This window comes from Lagenorhynchus albirostris, chromosome 4 (assembly GCF_949774975.1).
Source record: "Lagenorhynchus albirostris chromosome 4, mLagAlb1.1, whole genome shotgun sequence".
NCBI lineage: Eukaryota > Metazoa > Chordata > Mammalia > Artiodactyla > Delphinidae > Lagenorhynchus > Lagenorhynchus albirostris.
In genome coordinates, this window is record NC_083098.1 from 135,211,245 (window position 1) to 135,232,295 (window position 21,051).

General features: G+C 36.6%; 1 protein-coding gene across 1 annotated transcript in view; it reads right to left on the reverse strand.

Annotated features, from left to right (window-relative positions):
• Positions 1-21,051, reverse strand: part of SCLT1 (sodium channel and clathrin linker 1) — a 252,430-nt gene that overhangs the window by 91,601 nt on the left and 139,778 nt on the right. The window contains exons 14-15 of the mRNA XM_060147067.1: positions 20,653-20,751; positions 16,642-16,713 (exon numbers count right to left, since the gene is read on the reverse strand). Coding sequence (XP_060003050.1) covers positions 16,642-16,713; positions 20,653-20,751 — 171 coding nt within the window. The remainder of the gene's footprint in view (positions 1-16,641; positions 16,714-20,652; positions 20,752-21,051) is intronic.

Below are 21,051 nucleotides of genomic sequence, written 5' to 3' on the forward strand. Positions count from 1 at the left end.
AGAAAGACAAGATCCAGCCTCATCCACCAGAACACAGGCACTAGTCCCCTCTACCAGCAAGCCTACACAACCCACTGAACCAAACTTAGCCACTGGGGACAGACACTAAAAACAACAGGAACTACGAACCTGCAGCCTGCAAAAAAGGAGACCCCAAACACAGTAAGATAAGAAAAATGATAAGACACAAAAGCACACAGCAGATGAAGGAGCAAGTTAAAACCCACCAGACCTAACAAATGAGGAAAAAGGCAGTCTGCCTGAAAAAGAACTCAGAATAATGATAGTAAAGATGATCCAAAATCTTGGAAATAGAATAGAGAAAAAGCAAGAAACATTTAACAAGGACCAAGAAGAACTAAAGAGGAAACAAGCAATGATGAACAACACAATAAATGAAATTAAACATACTCTAGAAGGGATCAATAGCAGAATAACTGAGGCAAAAGAACAGATAAGTGGAAGCTAAAATAGTGGAATTAACTACTGCAGAGCAGAATAAAGAAAAAAGAATGAAAAGAACTGAGGACAGTCTCACAGACCTCTGGGACAATATTAAATGCACGAACATTCGAATTATAGGGATTCCAGAAGAAGAAGAGAAAAAGAAAGGGACTGAGAAAATATTTGTGGAGATTACAGTTGAAAACTTCCCTAATATGGGAAAGGAAATAGTTAATCAAGTCCAAGAAGCACAGAGATTCCCATACAGGATAAATCCAAGGAGAAACACACCAAGACACATACTAATCAAACTATCAAAAATTAAATACAAAGAAAACATATTAAAGGCAGCAAGGGAAAAAACAACAAATAACACACAAGGGAATCCCCGTAAGGTTAACAGCTGATCTTTCAGCAGAAATTCTGCAAGCCAGAAGGGACTGGCAGGACATATTTAAAGTGATGAAGGAGAAAAACCTACAACCAAGATTACTCTACCCAGCAAGGATTTCATACAGATTTGATGGAGAAATTAAAACCTTTACAGACAAGCAGAAGCTGAGAAAGTTCAGCACCACCAAACCACCTTTACAACAAATGCTAAAGGATCTTTTCTAGGCAAGAAACACAAGAAAAGGAAAAGACCTATAATAACAAACCCAACACAATTTTTCTTAATTGTTTCTTCCCATTTTCTCATGGGAATAGGAAAATACATATCGATAATTACCTTAAATGTAAATGGATTAAATGCTCCCACCAAAAGACACAGACTGGCTGAATGGATACAAAAACAAGACCTATATATATGCTGTCTACAAGACACACACTTCAGACCTAGGGACACATACAGACTGAAAGTGAGGGGATGGAAAAAGATACTCCATGCAAATGGAAACCAAAAGAAAGCTGGAGTAAAATTCTCATATCAGACAAAATAGACTTTAAAATAAAGACTATTACAAGAGACAAAGAAGTACACTACATAATGATCAAGGGATTGATCCAAGAAGAAGATATAACAATTGTAAATATTTATGCACCCAACATAGGAGCACCTCAATATATAAGGCAAATACTAACAGCCATAAAAGGGGAAATCGACATTAACACATTCATAGTAGCAGACTTTAACACCTCACTTTCACCAATAGACAGATCATCCAAAATGAAAATAAATAGGGAAACACAAGCTTTAAATAATACATTAAACAAGATGGACTTAATTGATATTTATAGGACATTCTGCCCCCAAACAAGAGAATGCACATTTTTCTCAAGTGCTCATGGAACCTCTCCAGGATAGATCATATCATGGGTCACAAATCAAGCCTTGGTAAATTTAAGAAAATTGAAAGTGTATCAAGTATCTTTTCTGACCACAATGCTATGAGACTAGATATCAATTACAGGAAAAGACCTGTAAAAAATACAAACACATGGAGGCAAAACAATACACTACTTAATAACGAAGTGATCACTGAGGAAATCAAAGAGGAAATCAAAACATACCTAGAAACAAATGACAATGGAGACACAATGACCCAAAACCTATGGGATGCAGCAAAAGCAGTTCTAAGAGGGAAGTTTATAGCAATACAATCCTACCTTAAGAAACAGGAAATATCTCGAACAAACAACCTAACCTTACACCTAAAGCAATTAGAGAAAGAAGAACAAAAAAACCCCAAAGTTAGAAGAAGGAAAGAAATCATAAAGATCAGATCAAAAATAAATGAAAAAGAAATGAAGGAAACAATAGCAAAGATCAATAAAAGTAAAAGCTGGTTCTCTGAGAAGAAAAACAAAATTGATTAACAATTAACCAGACTCATCAAGAAAAAAAGGGAGAAGACTCAAATCAATAGAATTAGAAATGTAAAAGGAGAAGTAACAACTGACACTGCAGAAATACAAAAGATCATGAGAGATTACTACAAGCAACTGTATACCAGTAAAATGGACAACCTGGAAGAAATGGACAAATTCTTAAAAATGCAAAATCTGCCAAGACTGAATCAGGAAGAAGGAGAAAATATGAATAGACCAATCACAAGCATTGAAATTGAAACTGTGTTTAAAAATCATCCAACAAACAAAAGCCCAGGACCACATGGCTTCACAGGCAAATTCTATCACACATTTAGAGAAGAGGTAACACCTATCCTTCTCAAACTTTTCCAAAATATAGCAGAGGGAGGAACACTCCCAAACTCATTCCACGAGGCCACCATCACCCTGATACCAAAACCAGAAAAGGATGTCACCAAGAAAGAAAACTACAGGCCAATATCACTGATGAAAATAGATGCAAAAATCCTCAACAAAATACTAGCAAACAGAATGCAACAGCACATTAAAAGCATCATACACCATGATCAAGTGGGGTTTATTCCAGGAATGCAAGGATTCTTCAATACATGCAAATCAATGTGATACACCATATTAACAAACTGAAGAGAAAAACCATATGGTCATCTCAATAGTTGCAGAGAAAGCTTTCGACAAAATTCAACACCCATTTATGATAAAAACCCTGCAGAAAGTAGGCATAGAGGGAACTTTCCTCAACACAATAAAGGCCATATATGAAAAAGCCACAGCCAACATCGTCCTCAATGGTGAAAAACTGAAAGCATTTCCACTAACATTAGGAACAAGACAAAGTTGCCCACTCTCACCACTCTTATAAAACATAGCTTTGGAAGTTTTCCACAGCCATCAGAGAAGAAAAGGAAGTAAAAGGAATCCAAATCCGAAAAGAAGAAGTAAAGCTGTCACTGTTTGCAGATGACATGATACTATACATAGAGAATCCTAAAAATGCTACCATAAAACTACTAGAGCTAATCAATGAATTTGGTAAAGTAGCAGGATACAAAATTAATGCACAGAAATCTCTTGCATTCCTATACACTAACGATGAAAAATCTGAAAGTGAAATCAAGAAAACACTCCCATTTACCACTGCAACAAAAAGAATAAAATATCTACGAATAAACCTACCTAAGGAGACAAAAGAGCTGTATGCAGAAAATTATAACACTGATGAAAGAAATTAAGGATGACACAAATAGATGGAGAGATATACCATGTTCCTGGATTGGAAGAATCAACACTGTGAAAATGACTCTACTACCCAAAGCAATCTACAGATTGAATGCAATCCCTATCAAACTACCAATGGCATTTCTCAAAGAACTACAACAAAAAATTTCACAATTTGTATGGAAACACAAAAGACTGCGAATAGCCAAAACAATCTTGAAAACGAAAAACGGAGCTGGAGGAATCAGGCTCCCTGACTTCAGATTATACAACAAAGCTACAGTAATCAAGACAGTATGATACTGGCACAGAAACAGAAATATAGATCAATGGAACAGGATAGAAAGCCCAGAGATAAATCCACGCATATATGGTCACCTTATCTTTGATAAAGGAGGCAGGAATGTACAGTGGAGAAAGGACAGCCTCTTCAATAAGTGGTGCTGGGAAAACTGGACAGGTACATCTAGAAGTATGAGATTAGATCACTCCCTAACACCATACACAATAATAAGCTCAAAATGGATTAAAGACCTAAATGTAAGGCCAGACACTATCAAACTCTCAGAGGAAAACATTGGCAGAACACTCTATGACATAAATCACAGCAAGATCCTTTTTGACCCCCCTCCTAGAGAAATAGAAATAAAAATAAACAAACGGGACCTAATGAAACTGCAAAGCTTTTACATAGCAAAGGAAACCATAAAGAAGACCAAAAGACAACCCTCAGAATGGGAGAAAATATTTGCAAATGAAGCATCTCACAAAGGATTAATCTCCAAAATTTACAAGCAGCTCATGCAGCTCAATAACAAAAAAACAAACAACCCAATCCAAAAATGGGCAGAGACCTAAATAGACATTTCTCCAAAGACGATATGCAGACTGCCAACAAACACTGGAAAGAATGCTCAACATCATTAATCATTAGAGAAATGCAAATCAAAACTACAATGAGATATCATCTCACACCAGTCAGAACGGCCATCATCAAAAAATCTACAAACAATAATGCTGGAGAGGGTGTGGAGAAAAGGGAACACTCTTGCACTGCTGGTGGGAATGTGAATTGGTACAGCCACTATGGAGAACAGTATGGAGGTTCCTTAAAAAACTGCAAATAGAACTACCATATGACCCAGCAATCCCACTACTAGGCATATACCCTGAGAAAACCATAATTCAAAAAGAGTCATGTACCAAAATGTTCATTGCAGCTCTATTTACCATAGCCAGGAGATGGAAACAACCTAAGTGTCCATTATCAGATGAATGGATAAAGAAGATGTGGCACATACATACAATGCAATATTACTCAGCCATAAAAAGAAACGAAATTGAACTATTTATAAGGCGGTGGATGGACCTACAGTCTGTCATACAGAGTGAAGTAAGTCAGAAAGAGAAAGACAAATACTGTATGCTGACACATATATATGGAATAAGAAAAAAAAATTCATGAAGAACCTAGCGGTAAGACGGGAATAAAGACAGAGACCTACTGGAGAATGGACTTGCGGATATGGGGAGAGGGAAGGGTAAGCTGTGACAAAGTGAGAGAGTGGCATGGACATATATACACTACAAACATAAAATAGATAGCTAGTGGGAAGCAGCTGCACAGCACAGGGAGATCAGCTCGGTGCTTTGTGACCACCTAGAGGGGTGGGATAGGGAGGTTGGGAGGGAGGGAGATGGAAGAGGAAAGAGATATGGGAACGTATGTATATGTAAAACTGATTCACTTTGTTATAAAGCAGAAACTAAAACACCATTGTAAAGCAATTATACTCCAATAAAGATGTAAAAAAAAAAAAAAGAACATGGTATATCACTCCATCAGTTTTTATCATCTTTAATTTTTTTCATCAGTGTCTTATAGTTTTCCGCATACAGGTCTTTTGTCTCCTTAGATAGGTTTATTCCTAGGTATTTTATTCTTTTTGTTGCAATGGCAAATGGGAGTGTTTCCTTAATTTCTCTTTCAGATTTTTCATCATTAGTGTATAGGAATGCAAGAGACTTCTGTGCATTAATTTTGTATCCTGCTACTTTACCAAATTCATTGATTAGCTCTAGTAGATTACTGGTAGAATCTTTAGGATTCTCTGTGTATGGTATCATGTCATCTGCCAACAGTGACAGCTTTACTTCTTCTTTTCCAATTAGGATTTCTTTTATTGCTTTTTCTTCTCTGATGGCTGTGGCTAAAACTTCCAAAACTATGTTGAATAATAGTGGTGAGAGTGGGCACCCTTGTCTTGTTCCTGATCTTAGTGGAAATGCTTTCAGTTTTTCACCATTGAGAACAATGTTGGCTGTGGGTTTGTCATATATGGCCTTTATTATGTTAAGTTCCCTCTATGTCTACTTTCTGGAGCGTTTTTAACATAAACTGATGTTGAATTCTGTCAAAAGCTTTTTCTGAATCTATTGAGATGATGATAGGGTTTTTCTCCTTCAATTTGTTAATATGGTGTAACACACTGATTGATTTGTGTATATTGAAGAATCCTTGCATTCCTGGGATAAACCCCACTTGATCATGGTGTATGATGCTTTTAATGTGCTGTTGCATTCTGTTTGCTAGTATTTTGTTGAGGATTTTTGCATCTATTTTCATCAGTGATATTGGCCTAGAGTTTTCCCTCAGTGTGACAACTTTGTCTGGTTTGGTATCAGGGTGATGGTGGCCTCATAGAATGTGTTTGGGAGTGTTCCTCCCTCTGCGATATTTTGGAAGAGTTTGATAAGGATAGGTGTTAGCTCTTCTCTAAATATTTGATAGAATTCACCTGTGAAGCCATCTGGTCCTGGGCTTTTGTGTGTTGGAAGATTTTTAATCACTGTCTCAATTTCAGTGCTCGTGATTGGTCTGTTTATATTTTCCTTCTTCCTGGTTTAGTCTCGGAAGACTGTGTTTTTCTAAGCCTTTGTCCACTTCCTCCAGGTTGTCCATTTTATTGGCATACAGTTGCTTGTAGTTGTCTCTCATGATCCTTTTGTATTTCTAGTGTCAGTTGTTACTTCTTTTTCATTTCTAATTCTATTCATTTGAGTCTTCTCCCTTTTTTTCTTGATGAGTCTGGCTAATGGTTTATCAATTTATCTTCTGAAAGAACCAGCTTTAGATTTATTGATCTTTGCTATTGCTTGCTTCTTTTCCTTTTCATTTATTTCTGATCTGATCTTTATGATTTCTTTCCTTCTGATAACTTTGGGGTTTTTTGGTTCTTCTTTTAGTGCTTTAGGTGTAAGGTTAGGTTGTTTATTTGAGATTCTTCTTGTTTGTTGAGGTAGGATTGTATCACTATAAACTTCCCTCTTAGAACTGCTTTTGTTGCATCCCAAAGGATTTGGGTCATCATGTTTTTATTTTTATTTGTTTCTAGGTATTTTTTGATTTTCTCTTTGATTTCTTCAGTGATCTCTTGGTTATTTAGTAGCGTATTGTTTACCCTCCACGTGTTTATATTTTTTACAGATTTTTTTCCTGTAATTGATATCTAGTCTCATAGCGTTGTGGTCTGAAGATATACTTGATATGATGTCACTTTTCTTCAATTTAGCAAGGCTTGATTTGTGTGTGACCCAAGATATGATCTATCCTGGAGAATGTTCCATGAGCACCTGAGAAGAAAGTGTATTTTGTTGGTTTTGGATGGAATGTCCTGTAAATATCAATTAAGTCCATCGTGTTTAATGTATCATTTAGAGCTTGTGTTTCATTATTTTCATTTTGGATGATCTATCCATTGGTGAAAGTGGGGTGTTAAAGTACCCTTCTATTATTGTGTTACTGTCAATTTCACCTTTTATGGCTGTTAGCATTTGCCTTATGTATTGAGGTGCTCCTATGTTTGGGTGCATAAATATTTACAATTGTTATTCTTCTTGGATTGATCCCTTGATCATTATGTAGCATCTGTCTTTGTCTCTTGTAATAGTCTTTATTTTAAAGTCTAGTTTTGTCTGATATGAGAATTGCTACTCCAGCTTTCTTTTGATTTCCATTTGCATTGAATATCTTTTTCCATCTCCTCACTTTCAGTCTGTATGTGTCTCTAGGTCTGAAGTGCGTCTCCTGTAGACAGAATATATACGGGTCTTGTTTTATTATCCTTTTGGGCAGTCTGTGTTTTGATTGGAGCACTTAATCCATTTACATTTAAGGTAGTCCTCGATATGTATGTTCCCATTACCATTTTCTTAATTGTTTTGAGTTTGTTATTGTAGGTATTTTCCTTGTCTTCTTTTTCCTGCCTAGAGAAGTTCCTTTAGCATTTGTTGTAAAGCTGGTTTGCTGGTGCTGAACTCTCTTAAATTTTGCTTGGCTGTAAAGGTTTTAATTTCTCTGTCAAATCTGAATGAGATCCTTGCTGGGTAGAGTAATCTTGGTTGTAGGTTTTTCCCTTTCATCACTTTAAATATGTCCTGCCACTCCCTTCTAGCTTGCAGAGTTTTGGCTGAAACATCAGCTGTTCACCTTATGGAGATTCCCTTGTATGTTGTTTGTTGATTTTCCCTTGCTTCTTTTAGTATTTTTTCTTTGTATTGAATTTTTGACAGTTTGATTAGTATGTGTCTTGGTGTGTTTCGCCTTGGATTTATCCTGTATGGAACTCTGCGCTTCCCGGACTTGATTGACTGTTTCCTTTACCATATTAGGAAAGCTTTCAACTATAATCACTTCAAATATTTTCTTAGTCTCTTTATTTTTCTCTTCTTCTTCTGGCACCCCTAAAATTCGAATGTTCGTGCATTTACTTTTGCCCCAGATGTCTGTGATCCTGTCCTCAATTCTTTTTATTCTTTATTCTTTAGTTTGTTCTGTAGTAGTTATTTCCACTCTTTTATCTTTCAAGTCACTTATCCGTTCTTCTGCCTCAGTTATTCTGCTATTGATTCCTTCTAGAGAATTTTTAATTTCATTTATTGTGTTGTTCATCGTTGTTTTTTGCTCTTTAGTTCTTCTAGGTCCTTGTTAAATGTTTCCTGTATTTTCTTCATTCTATTTCCAAGATTTTGGATCATCTTTACTATCATTACTCTGAATTCTTTTTCAGGTAGACTGCCTATTTTCTCTTCATTTGTTTGGTCTGGTGGATTTTTACGTTGCTCCTTCATCTGCTGTGAATTTCTCTGTCTTCTCATTTTGCTTAACTTACTGCATTTGGGGTCTCCTTTTCACAGGCTGCAGGTTTGTAGTTCCTGTTGGTTTTGGTGTCTGCTCCCAGTGGGTAAGGTTGGTTCAGTGGCTTGTGTAGGCTTTCTGGTGGAGGGGACTGGTGCCTGTGTTCTGGTGGATGAGCCTGGATGTTGCATTTCTCATGGGCAGGACCATGTCTATTGGTATGTTTTGGGGTTTCTGTGAACTTATGATTTTAGGCAGCCTCCCTGCTAATGTGTGGGGTTGTGTTCCTCTCTTGCAAGTTTTTTGGCATAGGATGACTAGCACTGTAGCTTGCTGGTTGTTGAGTGGAGCTGGGTGTTATGTTGAGGTGGAGATCTCTGGGAGAGCTTTCAACATTTGATATTACATGGGGCCGGGAGGTCTCTGGTGGTCAAATGTCCTGACCTCAGCTCTCCCACGTCAGAGGCTCAGGCCTGACACCCAGCCTGAGCACCAAGACCCTGTCAGCTACAGGGCTCAGAAGAAAAGGGAGAACAAAAGGAAGAAAAAAATAAAATAAAATAAAGTTATTAAAATAAAAGATAAGGAAAATATTTTTTAAAACAAAAAAATAAAAAAGTAATAAAAGAAAAAGAAAGAAGAGAACCAATCCAAAAAACAAATCCACCAATGATAACAAGCACTAAAAACTATACTAAAAAAAAAACAAAAACGGACAGATAGAACTCTAGGACAAATGGTAAAAGCAAAGCTGTACAGAGAAAATCTCACCAAGAAGCATGCACCTACACATTCATAGAAAGAGAAAAAGGAAAATACACACACACACACACATATAAAGGAAGAGAGCAACCAAATCAATAAACAAATCTAGCAATGATAATAAGCTCTAAATGCTAAACTAAGATAAACATAAAACTAGAGACAAATTAGATGCAGAAAGCAAATCCCGAGTCTACAATTGCTCCCGAAGTCCACCGCCTCAATTTTGGGATGATTCAATGTCTATTCAGGTATTCCAGAGATGCAGGTACATCAAGTTGATTGTGGAGATTTAATCCACTGCTCCTGAGGCTGCTGGGAGAAAGTTCCCTTTCTCTTCTTTGTTCGCACAGCTCCTGACGTTCAGGTTTGGGTGTGGCCCCGCCTCTGCATGTAGGTTGCCCTCTGACATGTTTTTCGCCCAGACAGGATGGGGTTAAAGTAGCAGCTGATTCGGGGGCTCTGACTCACTCAGGCCAGGAGCAGGGAGGGATACGGAATGTGGGGTGAGCCTGTGGTGGTAGAGGCCCTTGTGACGTTGCAACAGCCTGAGGTGTGCTGTTTGTTCTCCCAGGGAGGTTGTCCCTGGATCACGGGATCCTGGCGGTGGCGGGCTGCACAGGCTTCTGGGAGGGGAGGTGTGGATAGTGACCTGTGCTTGCACACAGGATTCTTGGTGGCTGTAGTAGCAGCCCTAGCGTATCATGCCTGTCTCTGGTGTCCATGCTGATAGCCGCGGCTTGCACCCATCTCTGGAGCTTGTTTAGGTGGTGATCTGAAGCCCCTCTCCCTGCACACCTTGAAACAATGGTCTCTTGCCTCTTAGGCAGGTCCAGACTTTTTCCTGGACTCCCTCCCGGCTAGCTGTGATGCACTAGCCCCCTTCAGGCTGTGTTCACACAGCCAACCCCAGTCCTCTCCCTGGTATCTGACCTCTGAAGCCCGAGCCTCAGCTCCCAGCCTCCACCCGCCCCAGCAGGTGAGCAGACAATCCTGTCAGGCTGGTCATTGCTGGTGGCAGGGTTTCTCTGTGTGGGAATCTTTCCGCTTTGTCCTCTGCATCCCTGTTGCTGCGCTGTCCTCTGTGGCTCCAAAGCTTCCCCACTGCCTACTCCCCATCTCCGCCACTGAGGGGGCTTCCTAGTGTGTGGAAACTTTTCCTCCTTCACAGCTCCCTCCCAGAGGTGCAGGTACTGTCCCTATTCTTTTGACTCTGTTTTTTCTTCCGTTTTTGCCCTACCCAGGTACGTTGGGAGTTTCTTGCTTTTTGGGAAGTCTGAGGTCTTCTGCCAGGTTCAGTAGGTGTTCTGTATGAGTTGTTCCACATGTAGATGTATTTTTGATGTATTTGTGGGGAGGAAGGTGATCTCCATGCCTTACTCCTCCACCATCTTGAAGGTCCCTCCAAGAAATATAACTTGAATGTTCTAAATATGTTCATACAATAAGTTGCTAATCTATGAAAAGGTAATTTTCTGGTGTGAAATTTGGGATTTCTCCTATGTTCATAACTCACCTCATGTAATTTTTTAATAGACTATTTTTTAAGAGCAGTTTAGGTTCACAGCAATTGAGGGGAAGTTACAGACTTCTCCTATACTTCCTGCCCCCATACATACATTGCCTTCCCCATTATCAACATCCCACGATGGAGTGGTACATTTGTTAAAACTTATGTACCTACATCACACAATATTATCACCTAGAAGAGATAGTTTTCATTAAAGTTCACTCTTGGTGTTGTACATTTTATGGGTTTGGATAAATTTATAATGATATATATCCACCATTATAGTATCATATAAAGTAGTTTCACTGTCCTAAAAATTTTCTATGCTTTGCCTATACTTACTCATCTCTCTCTCTCTCCTCCTTAAGCCCTTGTAACTACTGATCTTTTAACTGTCTCCATAGTTTGCCTTTTCCAGAATGTCATATAGCTGGCATCATATATTATGTAACCTTTTCAGACTGGCTTCTTTAATTTAGTGATATGCATTTAAGTTTCCCCCATGTCTTTTCATGGTGACGTAGCTCATTTCTTTTAAGTGCTGAATGATATTCTATTGTTTGGATGTACCAGTTTATTTATCCATCACCAACTGAAGGACATCTTGGTTGCTTCCAAGTTTTGGCAATTATGACAAAGCCTGCTATAATATAAACATCCATGTGCACGTTTTTTGTGAATATAAGTTTTCAACTCCTTTGGCTAAATACAGAGGAATGCAATTGTTGGATCCTATGGTAAGAGTATATTTACTTTTGTAAGACAACAGCAAACTCCCTTCAAAAGTGGCTGTACCATTTTGCATTCCTACCAGCAATGAATAAGAGTTCCTATTGCTCTTTGTCAGCATATGGTGGTGTCAGTGTTCTGGATTTTGGCCATTGTAATAGGTATATCTGGCACTTATTTGGTGTAACGAGTGGTATCTCATTGTTGTTTTAATTTGCATTTTTACATAGGATTTGGAGTATCTTTTCATTTACTTATTTGTCATCTGTAAATCTTTGGTGAGGTGTCTGTTAAGGTCTTTGGCTCAATTTTTAAAATCAAGTTGTTTTCTTACTGTTGAGTTTTAAGGATTCTTTGTATATTTTGGGTAATAGTCCTTTATTAGAAATGTTTTTTTTTGGTAAATATTTTCTCCCAATATATGATTTCAATTTTCATTTTCTTTATAATTTTTTTTTTTTTTTTTTTTTTTGCGGTACGTGGGCCTCTCACTGTTGTGGCCTCTCCCGTTGCGGAGCACAGGCTCCGGACGCTCAGGCTCAGCGGCCATGGCTCATGGGCCCAGCCGCTCCGCGGCATGTGGGATCTTCCTGGACCGGGGCACGAACCCGTGTCCCCTGCATCGGCAGGCGGACTCTCAACCACTGCACCACCAGGGAAGCCCCAATTTTCATTTTCTTGATAGTGTCTTTCACAGAGCAGAAAAATTTAATTTTAATGAAGTCCAACTCACCAGTTGTTTCTTTCATGGATCATACCTTTGGTGTTGTATCTAAAAGCTCATTGCCAAACCCAAGATTATCTAGATTTTTCTCCTATGTTATCTTCTAGGAGTTTTATAGTTTTGCATTTTACATTTAGATCTGTGACCCATTTTGAATTAATTTTTATGTAAGTTCTCTATCCAGATTCATTCACGTGAATACCTAATTGTTCTAGCACCATTTGTTAAAAAAAGACTATCTTTGCTCCATTGTATTACCTCTGCTCCTTTGTCAAAGATCAGCTAACTGTATTCATGTGGGTCTATTTCTGGATTCTGTTCCATTGATCTATTTGTCTGTTGTTTCACTGATATCACCCTGTCTTGGTTACTGTAGGTTTCAAGTAAGTCTTGAAGTGCAGTACAGTGTCAGTCCTCCAACTTTGTTCTTCTTCTTCAATGTTGTATTGACTATTCTAAGTCTTTTGCCTCTCCATTCAAACTTTAGAATCAGTTTGCTAATATCCACAAAATAACCTGGTGGGATTTCAATTGGAATTGCACTAAATCTATAGATCAAGTTGGGAAGAAAAGACATCTTGACAATATTGAGTCTTTTTATCCATGAACATGGGCTATCCTCATTTATTTAGTTCTTCTTTGCTGTTTTTCATCAGAGTTTTGTAGTTTTCCTCATATATATTTGGTTAGATTTACACCTAACTATTTAATTTTGGGGGTGCTAATGCAAATGACAATGTGTAAATGAGACTGTGTTTTCAATTTCAAATTCCACTTGTTTATTGCTGGTATATAGGAAAGCAATTGACTTTTGTATATTAACCTTGTATCCTACAACCTTGTTATAATCACTTCTTTGTTCCAGGGTTTTTAGTTTTTTATTCTTTTGGACTTTTTACATAGATAATCATGTTATCTGAAAACAAATTCTTCTTTCCCAACCTGCATACCTTTTACTTCCTTTTTGGGGGGGGGGGGTCAAACTGCATTAGCTAGCACTTCCAGTATGATCTTGAAAAGCAGTGGTGAGAGCGGACACCCTTGCCTTGTTCCTGATCTTAGTGGGAAAGCTTTCAGTTCCACAGCTGTAGATTTTTTATAGATATTCTTTACAAAACTGAGGAAGTTTCCCTTTGTTCCTAGTTTACTGAGAGATTTTTTTTATCATGAATGGGTGCTGTAATTTTGTCAAATGCTTTTTCTGCGTCTATGATATGATTCCCAAATGATTTTTAATGTAGATATTAATAATAAGGTTAGATCACACTTCTGGGTCTGGTGAGTAGCATATAAAGAAAGATATGTTATAAATGTGTTATGCATCTCTCTTTATCTAACCCACCATATAACTGCCAAACGACAATGGTTGAATATTTACTTAACCTGAGATAACAAAGTTAAAATGAGACAGAAAAGTAGAAACCTTTAAGGAGAAATACAAGAATTCTATCAGAAATACACTAAAAACTAAAGCAAACATTTAAAATTACTATTAAAAGCTTTTCATATATTAATCACCACCAATATTCCTACCTTTTGGACAAGAAATGACCAAATGATACTAGAAATTTTTTCAAGAACTCATGGAGTGCTTCCAAAATCATATCCTCATAGTGTACCATAAAGAAAGTCTCAACAAATATTAAGAATCAGTATCATATAGACCATGATCTGTGGTCTCTATTTAACCAGATTAGAAATTAGTAATAAAAAGGAGTCTAAATACCCATGTATTGGGGAATTTGAAATTAGACTTCTAAAAAATTCATGGATCAAAAAAAAGATCATAATGAATGTTTCATTTTACATGTATAAATTTGGGCATTTATAACCAATCCTCTCCCTCATTTGCTATAGATTAGCAAAAAACCTCTGCTACTTGGCAGAAGTAAAACCTTGAGTATTTGAAGAGAAACATATGCTGCATCTGTTGCTCTCCAAAGCGAGATATGTGGCTTGAGACAGACTCCCTCTGGCCTTTTCTTAAACCTATCCAAAAAATCTACACATTAACCTAAAATACAAGACTTTATCCTTCCTGCAAGCACAACTTAGCTTTGGGTTAGCTGAAGTATGCTTAACTTCCCTCCCTGACTTCATGTTTAGTGCATAGGTGGTAAAATTGGTAATGAAGAATAGAAATAAATAGTCAACATTAGGTTATTATGCCTCAAACTGTAGTCTGAGTTTCCTGAGAAAATCTGCTTTTTAAAGTAGCTGAACATGTCTTTCTTCAAATATACCTCTAAATCCTTAATATTTCAAACACTTCAATTAGTACAGTTTTTTTCACCAAACCAACATGACATCAGATAATATTTAATATCTTTAGAAAAATCCACTTAGCTATGAGTTACAAATGTTTTACTATAAATCCTAAGAAGCACGTTCTGTAATAATCTGAAATTATGTCTTCTTTTTACTCTAAAGTGAGTTTACATAGCTCTGGTTGTTACACAGCTAAGAGTTATTTTTAAAATCCCTGCAGGTCTTACTTAGTACACATTCCTAAATAGAAATAAATAATGTTCTTGTCCCTCCAGAGTTTATAATTTAGTAAATAATCCTCGACTGGGGTAAAACCCCTCTTCTTCAAAGTTGTAAATCTTTTGATAGTTAAATCAGTCCATGTAAGAGAACAAGCGAAATAGCAAGGTGACAGAAGAGGAAGTAAAACTGAAAAACAACAAACAATTAGACATGACTAACTGGCCACACTGCATCCCATTAATTTTACTTAATGTTCCTATAGTGTTAAAACAAATGACATTAAACAACCAAAAAGTAACACTGTTTCTTGTTCTAAAACTCTCAGGACCCACATACAATAACTAAGGTCTCATCATGTACACTGGTTTGTAGAATGTGGAAAAGATGTGATCATTCTTTCAAAGGTGCTTAAATATCAATAAGTCAATAAGGATTTATTGAAAACATACTGTGCAAAATAGTGTATTAGGCAATGGGGAAAATAAAGGAAAACATAAGACTCTTCTACCTTGAAGTGCTTACAATCTACTTGGGAAGATAAGATTTTCATGAAGAAAGACAGAGGGGGAGGGAGGGACTGAGAAGGAAGACAAGGAGACAGAGAAAGAGAGGCGTAATACAACGTATAATATTTATGACAAGATATAATTCATTGCTAAATTTTGTAAGAAAGATTAAAAGTGATATGGAAATTCAGGAAAGATGAGAGTTTGTAAAGTTGAAAATATCTTCCCAATCTCTGGAAATTCTTGTACTTTTATGCCCCTGTGAGCAAGGTTATTAAATTCCATTTCATCAGATCTTCAAGTTAAATTTATATATTTAATTCCACCTCTAGTCACACAAGCACTCTTTCCTCTCCCTTCTTTGCCTACTCATCCTTGAGTACTCATTTCTTTTGGAAAGACTGTCTTTCCTTTCCCACCATCATGTATACTTTTTCTTTCTTCCTGGTCTCTCAGATGAACTTCAGCATATGGCATCAGCTACAGATGGATGCTTCAACAGCACCCTGTGCATTCTTTGTCCCAAAAGAATCACAGTAAAACGTGATAAATGCCATCCATCTTTCCTACTAGACCATAAGTTCCAAGACTGCAGATAACACGTTTACCTTTGATTTTTATTCTTTTCCTAGCATCTATTACAGTTCCTGGCTTAATAGGTATCTTCTGAATAAATGAATGTGCAATAATATGTATCCTGTAAAGAGGATGTGGCATATATATACAATGGAATATTACTCAGCCATAAAAAGGAACGAAATTGAGTTATTTGTAGTGAGGTGGATGGACCTAGAGACTGTCATACAGAGTGAAGTAAGTCAGAAAGAGAAAAACGAATACTGTATGCTAACACATATATATGGAATCTAAAAAAAAATAAATGGTTCTGAAGAACCGAGGAGTGGGACAGGAATGAAGAGGCAGACATAGAGAATGGACTTGACATGGGGAGGGGAAAGGGTAAGCTGGGATGAAGTGAGAGAGTGGCATGGACTTATATATACTACCACATGTAAAATAGATAGCTAGTGGGAAGCAGCCATATAGCACAGGGAGATCAGCTCGGTGCTTTGTGACCACCTAGACGGGTGGGATAGGGAGGGTGGGAGGGAGACGCAAGAGGGAGGGGATATGGGGATATATGTATAGCTGATTCACTTTGTTATACAGCAGAAACTAACACAACATTGTAAAGCAATTAAACTCTAATAAAGATGTTAAAATAAATGTTTCCTGGCCTTTAAAGTAAACAATATTCAGAAGAAAATAGCAGTATAGTTTTCTAACATACCATTTGAAGGGCTGAAAGTTCTTCTGTTAGTCGAGAAATCTGTACATTATATTGTTTTCTTGTGTTTGCAACCTGTAAATTAAGATATCTATGAATTATTTAGGTCTACAGTAAAAATCATTAACATCCAATAAAAACATTTAGAATAATAATTTTGATAAAAAATAAAACTATAACTTTTAGGGCATAAAGGATAAGCATACAATGTATTAAAGAGTCAAGAATTTATCATAACAGTGGAAGTAAGTGAACAGGATGATGTCTCCTAAAGTGTTTGTCAAATTTTGGTCTTTATAATGGCTTCTCTTTCAATTAAAATTTACCATATTAGAAATGAAAACAGAAAATTTCAAAATAATTACTTATTAATCCCTTTATAAATAATAACTAAAGTCATTACAGGTTAACATAAAAAATACACGTTTGTGAAAATATGTGTATTTCCCAAAAATTAAAAAAATTTTAGAAAAGTGTCATTAGTTTACATTTTTGCAAATTTCCTTAATGTCTATGGCTTAATAGAAGATAGCTAGACTCTCATATCTATTTCCATGTTCAAGCTGTTGTGTTGTTGCATACCATCAACTTCTGCAAGACAACCCTGCAAAGTCATGAGAGAATGACTGTGAAAAAAGCAAACTGTTTTACTCTAATTATGAAAGTAGGTATGATTTTGCAGACCACCTGAACAATACTTTGAGATCTGCTACCACAGAGCAAGTCAGGAGAAAAACTGAAATATACACTAAAAATGTAATTAATAACTTTTAAGGCACTTTTGTTTTATAAACAGAAGAATATTTTTATAGTACACATCATATTTCAGTGTCACATTACTTTATAAGAAAAACCCTTATTTTAATTAGCAGTTAAATATCTTCAGAAATAGCAGAATTTATGTGTACAGAGTAATTTCAAGTATTAGTCACATCTCCTCAGGGTGGCTCCTAAGACAATATTTTTTTCTAATATCTACTCATATTTTTAATAAATTTATTTATCTTTGGCTGTGTTGGGTCTTTGTTGCTGTGCGTGGGCTTTCTCTAGTTGTGGTGAGCGGGGGCTACTCTTTGTTGCAGTGTGCGGTCTTCTCATTGTGGTGGCTTCTCTTGTTGCGGAGCACATGCTCTAGGCGTGTGGGCTTCAGTAGTTGTAGCTCGCGGGCTCTAGAGCTCAGGCTCAGTAGTTGTGGCACACGACTTAGTTGCTCCGTGGCATGTGGGATCTTCCCGGACCAAGGCTCGAACCCGTGTCCCCGGCATTGGCAGGCAGATTCTTAACCACTGCGCCACCAGGGAAGTCCCTATTCATGTTTTTAAAAAGACCATGAAGAATATTGATCCTGATGATATATCATCAGTACACATTTATGACCCAAAGGTTTTTGGAAATTTCATAGCATCTTATAAAATGGATTATTTCTCAAACATGATGTAAACCTTCTGTAGAACATTTACAACACTGCTATATACTTTAGTTAATTAAACTAGAGTTATCTTTTGGAAGGCCTGCCGAGCATATTATATGTGGGTCCATTTCCGTTCCATTTTAGATTATAATTTGATGTAGCTTTTCCTATGAAAAAATATATTAAAAATCAACCCACCCTATTTACAGGTCAGTGACAATCACAGTTAGCATTTATTGAGATTTAATGTGTTATGAACTGTCCAGAGTGCTTTACGTGTCATTATCTCATTAATTCTCACAACAACATGATGAAGTAGTTATTATCCCCATTATAGATAAGGAATGTTCAAGCTGAAACTAAGTCATGAAGGTTCCTAGAATAAAATAATTTTGGTTCTTATAAGCCCAATCATGTCTGTCTCTCACATAGTTTTTTAAAAGTGTTCTTTTTAGTATCTAGAAATGATGCAGGTAACATGAGGGTTTATGATCATAATAGTATATATATTTTGAAATCACTTATGTTAATAATTTCATAGATAGTCTTTATGAATATGCAGGAAAGCATATTAATGTAAATATTAAAGTAAAAATGAAAACAGGAATTTCTACTTTTGCTAATCCATCTATCTGACAAAATATCAAATTAAAAATTACAACCAAGGCTTTTTGAAGAAGTGGCTGGCTGATTCTAGGTCTGAGGCAAGGAAAGTACAAGATGAGAAATATCATTTATCCAGGAAAACTAGAGAGACAAATTGAGAATAAAAATGAAGACTGATGGCAATGAATCATGAAATAAAAAAATAAAAACGAAGCCATCATAACAAACAAAGGGGGCAGGACTCTAGCCCTAACCAAAAAATAACAACTAATAAATGTATAGAAAGATTGACAGAATTAGAATTTCTAATTACCCAATATATTTATTTATTTTAGACAAGGATTATCAATGGATGACAAAACCACTGGATGAAAGATTTTGGTGGAAAAGGATAGCTGCATGGTCTTCAAGTATCTTCCCCAATTATTCATAAAGTATGAAATGGAAAGATCTGGTCTTAACACCTTAATCATGTGGTCAAGCTTAGCATCACCAATGTACAACTGACATTACAGCTTCCTGATGTGATGAAGTGGGATGTAGGTATACACATCACTCTGCCAGAAATGACCTGAATCTAATCAAAACAAAACAGTCACATGAATCCAAATGTGGAATATTCTGAAGGATTCTACAAAGGATTCTTTGTCATATACAAAGGAAGGCAGGGGACTGGGTTAAACTGAGGGAGACTACAGAGACGTGGTAGTCAAATACAGTGACGCATAAACATGGATTGGATCCTGAATTTTAAAGACCAAACAGCTATAAACAATATTTTAGGGAAATTTGAGTGTGAATTGAAGTAATGTTGATTTTTTTTTTAAGACATGGTAATTGTGGTGTGGTTGTGTAGCAAAATGTCCTTTTTCTGGGGAAACAGATGACAAGATGAAGTGTCATGAGGCCTGCAGTCTATGTCTGAATGTTTGGCACAAGGGAAGAGTGTGTATGTAACATAAAGAGAGATGGAATGGGTGTAGCAAGACACTAAGAGTTTTCTGGGTGAGAGGTAAATAAGTGTTCATTATACAGCTCTTTCCTTTCTATGGGTTTGAAAATTTCTAAAAATAAAAAAAACACAAAATTCACGAGAAACAATTTCTCATAGTGATTGAGAGTAGAGCTCATTTGCAACCCAGTTCTGCTACTTCCTAGAGGTGGAACCCTAAGCGAGTTAGTTAACTACTCTGTTTTTCATTTTTTTCATCTTTAAAATGGGTTTTTGTGGTTTCTTCCTCCTAAACTCACTTTACAGTTTTTAACTTTACCACACCACTTATGAATTAATTCATATCCATACCAGAGGAAAAGGCAAATAAATGTATGTCTTCCCTCTCTCTTTATATGAAAGCAAACTGATATTTCCAAGACAGTTTTAACTTTCATAAGGCTTGCAATTCAAACTAAGAAACAACTCATTGCTTTAACACAAAAAAATAAGATTTAGTCTTGATAATGGAATTGCAAACACCACCACAATTCACAAATCATATAGGTATCTGCATGATGCAACTGAAACAACGCTAGGCTCAGTATAGCAAGGAGAAGGTTTGAGTCTAAGTGCTGGCTTTAATTAGTGTACAATTTTGAGCTAGCCAATAACCTCTCATGGGTTTCAGCTTCATTACAAATAAAATAAGAGGTTAAAGCAGATTTCTCTTGTACTCCAGTCCTAAGACACTCTAAGATACTGCAAATAACAGTGGGTTTTCTTCTCTTGCTTCTTGTATGTTCTAAGTTTCTTTTTGACCCTTCTTCCTAGCCCAAATCTCTCTCCTTCCCACTTGCCCTACCCCCTACCTCTACCTCACCCTGGCACCAATGTTAGGGGCTACTATCATGAGATGATTTTTATATGAAATTTAGCACAATTGATACAATCAGCTGATAAATAATTACCTAGGTCCACAAGGCAAAAACTCAGGTAGTATCTACTCTTAAGCTGTGAAATTCTGTAAAATTTTGAATTTTAAATATAATTAAAACCCCCTTACTTCCTTCCTGGTTCTTATGGCAGCATCTTGCACGAGCCGAGAAACTGTTTCTTTCATTTTCTCTATATCTTCTTCTTTTTGCTTCTCCTCAAGCAGAGCCTTCAGAAAATAATAATTTGATGTTATTATAGGTCACATCGTTATTAATAGAGATTATGTAATAAATGGGTAAAAACCTATCCACTAATCACTTTCTTGAAAGCATACCTCTTAGGCGAAACTTCTGAGACATCTCCACTTTGAGATCTTGCCTAAGTTATGAATGATATTTATTTTCCTTAACCTCCTCACTGACCTTGTCCTAACTAAAAATTTATTCTTTTCCTTTGATATTTGTTTTAGCCAGTAACATCACTCTTCTAATCTCTACGGCTGGGAATTTAGGATTATTTTTTAATT